Source organism: Rattus norvegicus, chromosome X (assembly GCF_021556685.1).
Source record: "Rattus norvegicus strain SHRSP/BbbUtx chromosome X, alternate assembly SHRSP_T2T, whole genome shotgun sequence".
Taxonomy (NCBI): Eukaryota; Metazoa; Chordata; class Mammalia; order Rodentia; family Muridae; genus Rattus; species Rattus norvegicus.
In genome coordinates, this window is record NC_141554.1 from 57,095,827 (window position 1) to 57,108,887 (window position 13,061).

The 13,061-nt window shown below is 36.1% G+C and overlaps 1 protein-coding gene across 9 annotated transcripts in view; it reads left to right on the forward strand.

The window, feature by feature from the left end:
• Positions 1-13,061, forward strand: part of Dmd (dystrophin) — a 2,349,574-nt gene that overhangs the window by 2,109,597 nt on the left and 226,916 nt on the right. For all 9 annotated transcript variants that reach the window (XM_087599109.1, NM_001370876.1, XM_087599108.1 and 6 more), the window contains 1 exon segment: positions 3,028-3,088. In XM_087599109.1, the coding sequence (XP_087455235.1) occupies positions 3,028-3,088 (61 nt within the window).

Genomic DNA, 13,061 nt, shown 5'->3' on the forward strand with positions numbered 1-13,061 from the left:
CTGAATCTCACTATGAGACCTATTCGATTGGTCCACATGAAAACCAAAGAATTTTGTATTGCTTAAGTTTTAAGGAGAAACAATTAACGATGAAGAAGTGTAAGTAGGAAATAGTAAGAAGTTCTTACAGGGGCTAGAGAGATTAATATTTAAAAGCACAAATCTTAGTTCAATTTCCAGTACCCATATGTTAGCTGACAACTGTCAGGGATTGCCCACTTCTAGCATTCAGGGGCATCAAGTATACACATGGTGCAGACATGTGTTGCCAGGAAACCACCGAGACACATAAAAATTTAAAAAGTATTTTAATGTTCCTATTTAACTGGAACTTAGATTTCTTATTTCTTTAAAATTTTTCAAATTATTTAATAAGCATATTTTAATAATTCCTCTGGCACATACATGATCCCTTTTCATCTTAATATTGAACAATGCAAAGTGACTCAGTTTAAGTATATTAGCTGTTAGCTCTACTGCATACCATGGATTCTCTTGTAGATTATGCAGCTGATAGTTCCTTCCTCCTTTTGGCTTTTTGATACCATTGTCTTCTTATGTAGTCCAGTCTGGCCTCCATCTTCACCTCTTTGGGTGTAGCAAATCATTTAGCCAAGCTGCATAGCATATATAGCCATCTCCAGCACACTTTCCTCTAAGAGATGCCTAAGAATACTGTAGAAGAGCAAACTTTTCTGTGACAGGAGAACATACTTTGTCCCCAAAATCAGAATGAATTTCTAACGCATTAGAATGATCATTAGGAAAAACTATGAGAGAAATCATGAAGCCTTAATCCTTGGAGAACTTTAAGGAATAGTCTTTCTCTTGTCAGTGTAACCATTCAGTCTCACAGTCAAGCCAGCAAGGGTGAGGTCACCAAATGCTCTCTGGACTTTTGTTCTTCCTTATATACACATGACACAATTATTAAGAGTCTTCACTTAACAGCCAGGAGGTGGGATCACTACCTCTCCATTATGCTTTGTACCAGAGCAGGCTTGGAGTGATAGAATCTTATAACATCTTATTTGATCAAGTAGGGTGGGGAATCTAATACATGTTTTGAAATTGGATATTATTTACAATGCGAACAAATCAGGATCAAGAGCTGTATCCTAAAGAAGAAAAAAGTGGGGAGGGGGGCAAGAAGAGAGTTGGCAGAGGATGGCAAAGGAATGGTGGAAAGTCAAGAAGGGGAGGCAAGGTGAAGAAAAATGAAAAGAATATACAAAGGACAGAGATAAATGGAAGACTGGGGAGTACTTCAAAGCAGCAGCTAAATGTCTTTTTTCCTCTCTATTATGGATTTCTATCTGCCAAAAGGATAAAAGCATAATTGCCTGCTAAATACAAATCCATTTCTTATATCATTTAAATGACACATCTCCAAGGGACAAAGCCTGGTTAAAGGTTGGGTAATGCAATCCCTCTATTACTCTATATAAAACAAAGAAGCTGGAGTTTCATTACCTTTAAATTGTCTGGCATGGGGGAAGTTACCTTTTATTAGAAGCTGTTCTTTCATATTCTACGGTGTAGTCAAGGATATATTAACTTTGACGTTCTCTTACATCTCAATACACTCTGAAGTGAATTTACTGTGAGACTAATTTAGAAGGGAAATTTTCAGTGAAGGAAATAATAGCATCAGCTGTGCTACCAATTATTAGTGGGATGAAGATTCTAAAGAAAACATGTATACACAGAATTGCTAGATGTGAATAAGAATGATTCGTATATTTCTATTTCAGATGGCATTCCATGTTCTGTTCTTTTTTTCTGTACTGAATATTGAACCCACTATGTATGTTTCTTGAAATTCCCATGTCTTGAAAGTTTATTCAGGAGGAAGTTTGCACAAGATATATTTTTTTATCTTTAGGAAAGGAAAACTCAGACATAAGCAGTACAAAAAGGATACTCTTAGTGGATCAACTTCAGTAAAGACTGGCGGCGGGTGGCACCACAACTTAAGCATTAGAAAAATACAGTTAGGGGTTGGGGATTTAGCTCAGTGGTAGAGCGCTTGCCTAGAAAGCGCAAGGCCCTGGGTTCGGTCCCCAGCTCCGAAAAAAAGAAAAGAAAAAAAAAAAAAGAAAAATACAGTTAGAAATCTGGTGCTGATAGCACATACTCATAACCCTGGCAACTCATGGAGCTAAAGAAGAGAAAATGATAAATTCAAGGTCAGTCTAAGATTCAGAGTGAGGCCTTACCTTAATTTTTTTTGAAAAAATGGGCAATTTAAAGACAACTGTTTTGACTTATGTCTAATAAAGTCATTAAATGAATTCCAAATGCAGGCCATATACACACACACATACACACACACACACACACACACACACACACACAGGCATGCACACACACACAAGCACACACACATATGTGACCTCACAGACTATGCATAAATTTTTATTTTCCTTTGCTATCACCAGCGGTCATTCTGTCACCTTTGCTTGTCTCTTCCACTACTATGGAGAACATTTTGAAGTACCTAATTAAGCATGTAACTGGTAAATGGATTTGGATCCTCTTTAACCAAATAAATATAAGTATACCAGATTGATAAGCATAGTACCTTGTTTTCAATGACATAGAACTCAAATATATCACAAGAGGATATTTCACTTAATAAAGGAATAAATAAAACCCAGTAAGCAAATCATAACATCCTGAAAATCAACAACAGGAATTATTATAAAGCATTATTATAAAGCATGCACGCAGCGAGTAGAGCTGTCAGTTTGCTCATCCTTTTGTACTTCTTGTATAGGTTCAGCAGTAGAAAGACCCCCCCCCAGCCCTTTCCATTTATCTTTGTGCCTGGGTGAGTTCAATTTCACTTAGATTAGGCCAGAAATTTCAGAGCATCAGGTTAATCCATCCTGTCTTCATGGGCAACCGAGCAAACAGACCAGTATCAGTGTAAAATTGTAATTCTGGAGATTAATGTTGTCCTTCCTGTTTACCATGAATTTGACCTCCTTGCCTTTCTTTTTTTTTTCTTTTTTCTTTTTGCAGCTTCAGTCCAGGGTCCCTGGGAGAGAGCCATCTCACCAAACAAAGTGCCCTACTATATCAAGTAAGTCAAAAGCATTTATGGTACCTGATCTGTTTGCTCATAAATGAATTTCGTTTTAAAAGTAATTACCCTCATCTATAATATCTATTTCTTTTTGCTCCTAAGGAAGGGCAGATAATAAATTCATGTTGAAATTATTTCTGTAAGTTTGTTGATGAAATATGGAATCACTCCTATGAACAATACATTTAATGCAGCATATGTGGTGTGTTTTGAAGGGTGAGCAGAATTTTTACAGTACAGCAAAAATATCCAGGTAATATCATTGATAGTGAGCGTAAGTATTTAACAGGAAAATATTATTTATGTTGGTGATTTCTGCATTTCTTCTTCAGAAGTGAAAGATCTATCGAGTAATGTTTACTCAAACTGTTTGAATGAATTCTCTGTCACATAACCCATAAGCAGACAGTCTAGAATTTGTGGAGCTGAAGTGTTCATTCTCAACATGTAGCTCTTAAGCTTAGTTACCTAATAATAGCATCAGAGTAGAATGCTTTTTTCTGAGACCATTTGTGACAGTCAAAGGAAAAGAGGCAAAGGATAGATGTTCTGTGAAACATAAAGTATGATATATTAACTTGACATGGAGGAGAAAGGATATTGAGTTATTATGATGCTTTAACAGGCTCTCATCAATCATGCAGGAATCTAACTTCAGTCTAACTGTGAATTGGCTCCCCTAACAACAATTAGAATGAATGGGGTTTATGAAATAGACTTCAGTAGCAACTAACATCTTTGAACTTTCTTTTGGCATGAATCTAAATACAAATATTAAATGTTTTCCAAGTTATTCAGCCTGCCATATTTTTTGAGTCTGTTTTTATTCTTCCGCTACCCATCAATTCTTCATAATTCAGTTCCAAAGCAATTACTGTAGTCCTAGATCTTCATTACTTCAGTTCTCAAGAAACGTGATTTCATGCCTCTCTTTTGTCAACTCAAAAAAAATGAGGATGAAGGGACTTTAGGGGCTCTCCAAAGTGAAATGTGTTCTTCAGGAATATGGTTTAACTTTTATTAAATTTTTCCCAAATGAGATATCTTTGAACTTTAAAAAGAACTCTTTCTATGTGTTTTAATCCTACTTTTAAGTTTTCTTATTTTTCAAAACACTTTCATTATTTTTATATTGAATTCATTCATTTCATGACTCAAAATTATGTATTTTAAACACCAATTTAAGATACATATTTTACTCAGCAATATATATATATATAGATATAGATATAGATTTAAACATGAATGTGTATTTTATGGAATTCTTCATTCAAACTCTTTGTAGTGATTTTCTATATCAGTGTCCTTGTCAGTACCGATTTCATTTCAGATTAGGACATTTAAGACTTAGTAGTTCTAGTAAAGCTCTGTTTTATCCATTTCTATTATGAGTTTCAATAAAGGTTCTTTTTCTCCCTTTGTGCATGAAGGTTTAGAACCATCTGAAAACCACTATTACGCAATGATTCTCTACACGACTGTGTAGGGTTCATTAGCAGTCTCACACAGAGTTCTACTAATCGTTCCTTGTGCTTCTTGACTGAGGTGGTTCTCAACCTGTGGATCATGACCCCCTGGGGTCACATGGCCCTTTCACAGGTGTCACATATCAGATATTCTAAATGTCAGATATTTCTATTACAATTCATATCAGGAGCAAAAATGTAAAATTGTGGAGTAGCAACCAAAATAATGTTATGCTTGGGGTTCACTACAGCATGAGGAACTGTATTAAAGGGTCTCAGTACTAGGAAGGTTGAGGACCACTGCTCTAGTGTTGAGTCTAATAAAAGAAATCCCTGAAGTTTGCTATAGGGCACTAGAAACTAGTTGGTCTCTTTGCTGTTTATCAGGGAAAGTAGAGAGCGACTCTATATCCTATTTGCCCAGCATCCCTTTACACACTGAGGAATGGCTGGTTATGAAAACACAAATTCTAGCTCTGGCTCTGATATGTGACCACTTAGCTATGTGGTCATGGGCAGATCGTTAACCTATATAAACCTTAATGAGTCATTTATAAAATCCAGAGTTAATTTAAATAATATCTAAGACCCTTTTCAAAACCCTTTTCAGCTATCAGAATCAATGAGTTGAATCATTAGATGGACATGTTAAACTCAGCATACGAAAATCTGAACCTTTTTTAAAAACATTTTATTTGTAGTTTTAAATTCATAATTTTACTCACCAACACATGTGAGTGTAGTTAGTTTCTTTGGCTGGGCTTCTGGTTGCTTGGTTTGTGAGAGGGCTAAAAATGGAAACCCAAGAACTTATACATACTAGACAAACACACAAACACAGTTTCTAAATAAGCCATTATTGTTTTATAGATGCTTTTACATGTATGTGGATGTGTGTGATATTTTTTTAATTATACTTAGTCCTCAGACATCATCTTTCAACCCATTATGATTTCTTTATATACTTTTCGAGATCCCAATTCTTACTGGTTCAATGGTAAAAGAACTAAAATGAGAGGAAAAAATTAATGGAAAGGTGAGAGAGTATGTAGGCGTTACATTAAGTGCCTCTGAAATGATCAGGTTCTAGAATGAGAAGTTACCTCATTTTCATTGGCATCTCTGAAACATTATGGAGAACAGTATCCTATATTAATAAATTACTTAGAATTAAGGATTATAAATGTTCTGTAATAGGAGTCTAAAATATTATGCAGTAATACACCAAAAATAAACATCACAAAATTATGTTATTAATAAAAAGTTTAATTACATTTGTATTTTATTATTCACAACTATTATGTAAAATATATTGTAAAGCAAGTCACTATTTCAAATTCCTTTTATTGTTTGAGAATTTGTGTTTTAATTAAGGTCACTTCCCAATCCCTCAACTTCAATTCCTCCCCATCAATCACTTTTTCCTCCCAACTTCATGTGCTTTGTTTTTAAAGCCTTTCAGACCATATAATGCTGCCTATATGTACATGGCTACAGAACCATGTACTGAAGTATGAGAGGCCTCTCGGGAATCACATCCCTGGAGAAAACTGACTCTCCCTTGCACAGCAGCAGTCAATTGCCAATGGACTCTCAGATGGCCCAATGAGTTAAAAATAAGTTGACTAGTTCCTAGTTCTCCTCATAGTTGTCTTCGAGAGTCTTTTTCTTTAATTATTTTTGTTCTTTGACTATTTCTTCCACATAAGTAAAATATTCTGATTATTCTTCCCCACCCATATCAGACCCTCCTTCTTCCCTGTACATTTCTTTCCCACATTCATGACTTTGCTTCCCGACACAATCAGCTTAACCAGAGTCATCCTTTTGACCCTGAGTTTGGAACTTTCTATGGAATCCTGGAAGGCTTATCAGTTAGTACAGAACTGAAGAAAATGACTTCCCCATCCCAGAATTTCTTAGTAGCCAGAATTTATTCAGCAGTGGGGGTCAGTAGCATGAGCTCTTCTCCAGTTTATAGAAGTCTGTTATCAAGCCAGTTCTATGCAGCCCCAATGCCAGTAAAGGCAACTGTTGTGAATTCATGGTTGCTGTGGCCACATTGGGCCTACAATATGGTGTTTCGCAGCTTTTCTTGTTGTTACAGATCGCTGTTGGCAAATCCAAGCAGTGTCCTCAACCATAATTTCTTTAATGCTTAAAAACTTTGCATTTTTAATGACATGTTATCCAAATAACAAGAAGTTTATATACCAAAAAGAAGTGTGCATAGCAATAGTATAAGAGCCATGAGATTGTTGAGTTAGACATTCATTCTTGAGATGTAAAGACATTAACAATATTTTTGTTGTGGATTGGAAATCTGGCAGTGTTTATGTATGGCTTGACATCAGCTTTTCATATGATGCTATTAACCTCCATTTTCATACTTCAGACCAAATGTTTGTCTATTTTGTTATTGATAACATACATCATTGTTAGAATTTTCATATTCCCTTTCCCTTGAGGGTCTTGTTTCTGCCAGCACCTCTATCAGGTTGTTTGATCACAGCTTTCATTGCCACTGAAAAATAGTCACCAACACTGTTCAACCTGTTAACTGCTTTTTCTACTCTCTGCCATTTTGTACTTGTTTGGCCTACTGTCAAACTCATGAAAATTTCAGTATAATAGCCTTTAACCAGCTGCTGTGTTCTGTTAGGATTTCTTTCACCTTTTTATGTTTCATACTCCCATATGGGTAAACCAAACAGAGCCAAGAACTAGGACTCTCTTGCTTACTTAATGAGGTAGAAAATTATTCTTCTGTGTTCTGGACTGCCAGAAGAATTTAGGAATTCCAAAGTTTCATGCAGGATGTTCCAGTATAGATGCTACAATAAAAGCATAAGAAATATTGCATTGACTCAGACTAACAGGGCAGCTACCCCAAGGCTCTATCCCATATAGAGGGATGAATGGTATTTTCTCCTTGTTTGCCTGGTTTATTAATGAACCTAGTAATTTTCATCTCAAAGCTTAGGGTGCATCCTGCCCAGTTGTTAATATATTGGAAAATGACTGGCAGTGAAGTTTATCTAAAGCTATGCAAAACTTTTGCCACGTGTTGCTTCAGTCTTGTCTTAGGAATAACTCCCATGGGTATACTGAATTCTAAATAAATCAGTGATATTTCACTTTCTTTTCATTCTACATCCCTTGACCTCAACAACTGGCCCTAATTAAATAGTTTGAAAATCAATGAAGACATTTATATTTGCCCACTATGGTTTTTAATCTCACATCCCCTGACTAATGCTTTTTCTTTCCATCTGCCAGCTTTGAGAAATACTAATCCTTTTTAGTTTTTTTAGTCTGTCCTTGAATGAAAGATAAGTTTTACCCTTGATCATCTTGGCTGTTTTTCCTTGGACCTTTTCCAGATCTCTAATATTTTCCCTGGGATAGTATGAGTAGAACAGCTCAGATATTGGTTATTAAATTTGTTAGCACTGTCTCTAGTCTCCACTCACTCATGAAGAATGTAAATGCTATTTACTGTCTCCCATTGGTACAGAAATGGAGCAACCAATTGAGGTCATAACCTGTTCTACATGGATTAGTTCTAGCTGAGGGGTGATTTTCTGCTACTTTTCCGTATTACCAGATGAAGTGCTTCACCTTAAATTTCTGCCAGCTGTCCCTTAGGAAAGATTGGCTTTTTAGACAAGCTGGTCATTTTGCTCCTTAAAAGACGCTGTGGTTGCTAAATATTGGGATGAATCTACTAATAAAATCCAGTAGCAAACCTGCTGACTCCATCAGCAATAATATATTGCACCACGTTATTTTCTAAACATTTCTGAGGTACTTCATGAGGGAATGAAAAATGGGGTTCTGGGGAAACGAAATGTTCAACTTTTTAAAAAAAGCATATAATGCACACAAAGGAACTTATGTTCAAATGACTTTTGATCTCTTACTCTTGGCAAGTGTGTGTGTGTGTGTGTGTGTGTGTGTGTGTGTGTGTGTGTGCTCATGCACACACAAATGCACATGTGTTTGACCATTCATTATCTAGCACTCTCAATTCCAGGCATATTTCTAAGCCATTCATCATAACTAAGTGCTCAAATCTTTCTAGTTGGTTCTTGCTTAGCAAAAAAAAAATGCCTGGATAAAGTCAACATTTCATTTACTCAATGTCTCTTGTTATCACTGCTCTGCCTGATAAAATTACTGGTTTAGGTTCTGACTGACTCTCCAGTCTTCTGTGGTGTGTTATTATCATGGCTGCAGAAGTATGCACATTTAATTTTTATGTGGAATTGTGACCATCTACCTAGACCTATCTTTTGGTGTTTGTGCTCTTCTGTATCTGTCAGTGTACATTCCAGTTCTAGTTCATAAACCATACTCTGATCACAGTATTGACACCCCTTAACCTAAGTAGCCTTTGAATCATGACAACACCTTTCCCTTATACTGTAGTACTTTGGTTCCTAATTCCAATACTGATTTTCAGGTTTGAAATGCCCCCTTTGTTTAAAACATATTTCTCTGTCATCCATGCTCCAGTTCTTAGTTGTGCCAGAGTCACTCTAGCTTGAGTTTTGGGTTATTTCCCTCTTTGAATCACTGATTTCAATTTTAGTATGCGAATCTATACTCCAAGGAAGCAGTGGTTAGCTGTCTTTGAGGTTTATCATGTGAAATATCTCCATAATGGTTGGTTTACTGTGCATGTATCTGCTGAAAAAGAATTGATTTACTTACTGATACCTATAAGATGATAGCGTTCTTCTTGTACTACCTGACACAGAAGATGCTCCTCCATTTCTCACTCTTATCTTGTTATCCTAAGAACCATAATTAGTATTCTGACATTTTATTTGTATATTAGCTGGACCATAGCAAAGCTAGTTATAGGATATGAACATATCATACAGTGTACAGTTTTGTGCTGTTTCTGGTAAGATCATCCTTTCGTGTAGATTTTCCTTCAAAGCAACTTTTAGCAGCTGACATTATGTAGTCTGAAAGTTAAGAAAAAAGTGCATCAAAAGGACTTAAAATATTATTCCCTTTTCTATATAAACTAGCTCTTTGGGTATTTGTCAATCATTTTGATTTGGAGGGGAAGGCTTGGTTTCTCCTATCATCCAAAAGACAGAGCTATGAGATATTATAGGTCATGTCCAGTCCTGACATTAGCTCATACTATGAATGTTGGCTTTGAAATAGAAATTGTTTGTGATAGTTATCTCAAGGAGTGAAAATGAATCTTCATAACACTCTTATAGATTCTTATTGTACCATCAATCTAATCAGGATGGCAAGGACAAGTGCTATTAAAGCTTTTACATAGCAATTTAGCACCAACAATGATATAAAGTGAATATAAAAGAGAATCCACTGTTTAATTGGAGCAGTCATTCTTTGAAAATACTGGTAAATACCTATAGCTAACATCACTGTCAAAACCCTGATGCTCTGACTTCTCAAAGGCAGTACACAAAGATAACCCAGAGGTCAGTCTTCTCTGCTGTGCTTTCTCCTTTATAGTTTGATGGCTCCAAAGGTCACATTAGTAGAGTCTCATTAAGCTCTGAAACTACAGTAAAGGAACAGTCAGTAACGCTTAATTGATGATATAATCATGAAAACAACTCAGGTTAAGATATTAACTGAAAGGAAGTTAATAAGATGCCAAAGTTCTTTGCAGAATATTGATTCTTGCCTTTGATTTTGCAGAGTTCACTGGGAGATACATTAGCAACTTCTGTGTCTCATAAATCTATGAAAAATTCTTTACATCCCTTTCTCATAGTTTTATGTGCTAGGTTGCATAATTATAACTTAAATAACCCGACAAGAATATATACTGTAGTTCTTTTTTTCGTGTATTTTGTCACAGCACATGTTTGGCAAATATTTTAAAGAAGGAATGAAATGAATAAACATATGCCAGTAATATTCTGTGCTTTTCACCTTCCTGAATTTTTCTACCTTCTCACATTTAGGAAAAATTTCCCCTGATGCTAAACATGGGGCCAGTGCCTAGGCAAGTGCTCTCCCACTGAATTACATCCCTATCACCTCTGTATCTACTTGGATTGATGAACTGAATACATCTCTTCTACCCTCTAGACAGAAAGTCTAATATTTAAAAATCATATTGAGTTTAAAATCTTGTTATTTTTAATTATTTAATTTTATATGTATGAACACTTTATCTGTCTATGTGTATGTGCACTGTCTGTGCCTATTGCTGTAGGGGTCAGAAGAGGGTGAGCTACAATTTAAGTGATGGAAATCAAACCTGGACCTTCCGGGAGAACATCAGGTGTCCTTTGTACAGCTCTGTCACATCTCCATCCTCCTATATTAAAATTGTTGTTGAATTTCTCTTGTCTCATGTTGCTTGCCATATAGGAAGTGATACTTAACATACACATCTGATTTGCACATGTAAAATCCTGAATTCCTGCATGTGTGAATTTCTCAATTCTATTCTTAGCACTACCCAAACTCTAATTCCATCTTTGTCATTCTTTATGTACGATTAGTCATTTCACTCATTCCCTCTGAGCCTGAGTTTCCCCTACACATAAGGAAATAACATAGAGAAGGAGATAGGACCAACATCCTACCCCTAGCTGAGGAACTTTTGGCAACCGGTACTGACTCAGATTGGTAGAGTCTACTTTCTTTAAGGTTATGATACCCAGTGGGCTGACCATATTCAGTGAAAGCCACATATCCAGGAATATATGAGCAGCAAAAAGAATATTTTATGGGAAAGAACAAAAGCAGGAGGAAAGGGAGGAGGATGGGGGGAGGGAGAGGAGGGGAAGGAGGAAGAGGAGCAGGAAAGGGGGAAGAGGAAGAGAAGAGAGAGGAGGAGGAGGAGAAGAAGAAACAAAGTTGTATGGCTAAGAATGGAGGAATGTGTCTGGAAGAGAGGAGAGAAGATGAATACAATTAAGGCCCCTATGATATATTCTCAAAGAACTAATAAAGTTATAAAAATAAGGGAGTAAAAGAAGTTACTGGGATCGCTCTGAGCCCTGGCTTTATTTGCAAAGAAATAGGGTCTATTGTTTTTGTAAATACTACTGATTTGATCTCTTCTTTTTCCCAGTGATCAGTGATTCTTCACATTTATGATACAGTCTGCTTCATTGAGCATTGTATGTGGGATCTACTTTGGGAACTGGAAGTTTTATATCTAGAACCTCAAGACAATGTCATAGAGTATAAAGTTTTATTTATAGAAGGATGCCAAAATAGTCTACATATGTAGTGCTCCAATGAGAATATATATATATACTTATATATAATATATTTCTAATTATGCTGTGATAACTACAGTTGAAACATGTGTGCAGACTTCTAAAAACCTTAATTGTAATCCATAGTATAAGACACATATGACTCAAAAACTGTGAGTGGCTTTTCTCATCTCTGTTCAAACTAAACTGAAGTCTAAGAGATTTCTAAAACATAGCTAGAATTACAGTTTTGAGGAAATGTTCAACGAGATACAGCCAGGAAGAGCTACATATTTGGAATTTTTAGGACCCAAATATAGCCATGATCAAATTAGTTTATTTTAATTTGAACAGTTCCCATCCAGTTTCAGATATGTGCAAATTCCCAAACATTCCTGAGCATCTCCGAGGCTTCTCTAATTGCCTCTTATCCTGTCCTCCTGGGAATAAGCATCCTGTTCCCTTCACAAAGGTCAGCAGCAGACCAGACATCATTGGAAAATAACTTAATAACCCTGAACTGCCTCTCCCCTTCAGATAATTTTCTTAGAGCATTAGGCCTTTGAACACTGACCTGGATACAGAAAATGTCTGCTTCTCAGCAGTAAAACTTCAAATCCTATTCACCCCACCCCTGTGCCTTTCCAGAAGGTGGAGTGGGTGACGTGGGGATAGACAGAAGCATGTATTCATCCTTTCATCCTCTCTCCCTTTCTTTCTTCATACCCCACATATGTATATACCTTTCTTCTTAATAAAGTTAAAGTATTATATAAACTGGTGCTACCACATTGCAAATTTTAAAATCCTTGTAGAAAAGAAAAAACAATTATTCCCAGTAGTCTGAAAAGCAGATCCTAAATGAAGTTTACCTCACTGTCAGCACTCAACAAACGATCACATCTTTTGTGATGTGATTAACTAATGAGTGAATGAAACTGTGAAGCTTCAATGCTTTCTCTTACACTTTCAATGGTTTTTCTGTTTTTCTTTCTCAGTTTCTTCACATCCATCTTGGTCCCCAAAGCCACTGGATGTCAAAGAATCAGTGTAAAGTGGATTTTTTTTTACTTGCTTCTTTGCTGGCTTCCAATGAAGTTTGGTTTTCCCATTGGTCACTTTTTTTTTCATACACAGCTTTCTGTAAACAGATTTTTTTTCATAGTCATGGTCCGTATAATCTCCTACCCAAAAAGAAAATCCAAGTTAATATGCACTAAATGTATGCTGAATGGTTGAGTAGGGCCTTGGTCTATACAGTGAAGCAGTTCGTTCTGTTTATTTTGAATC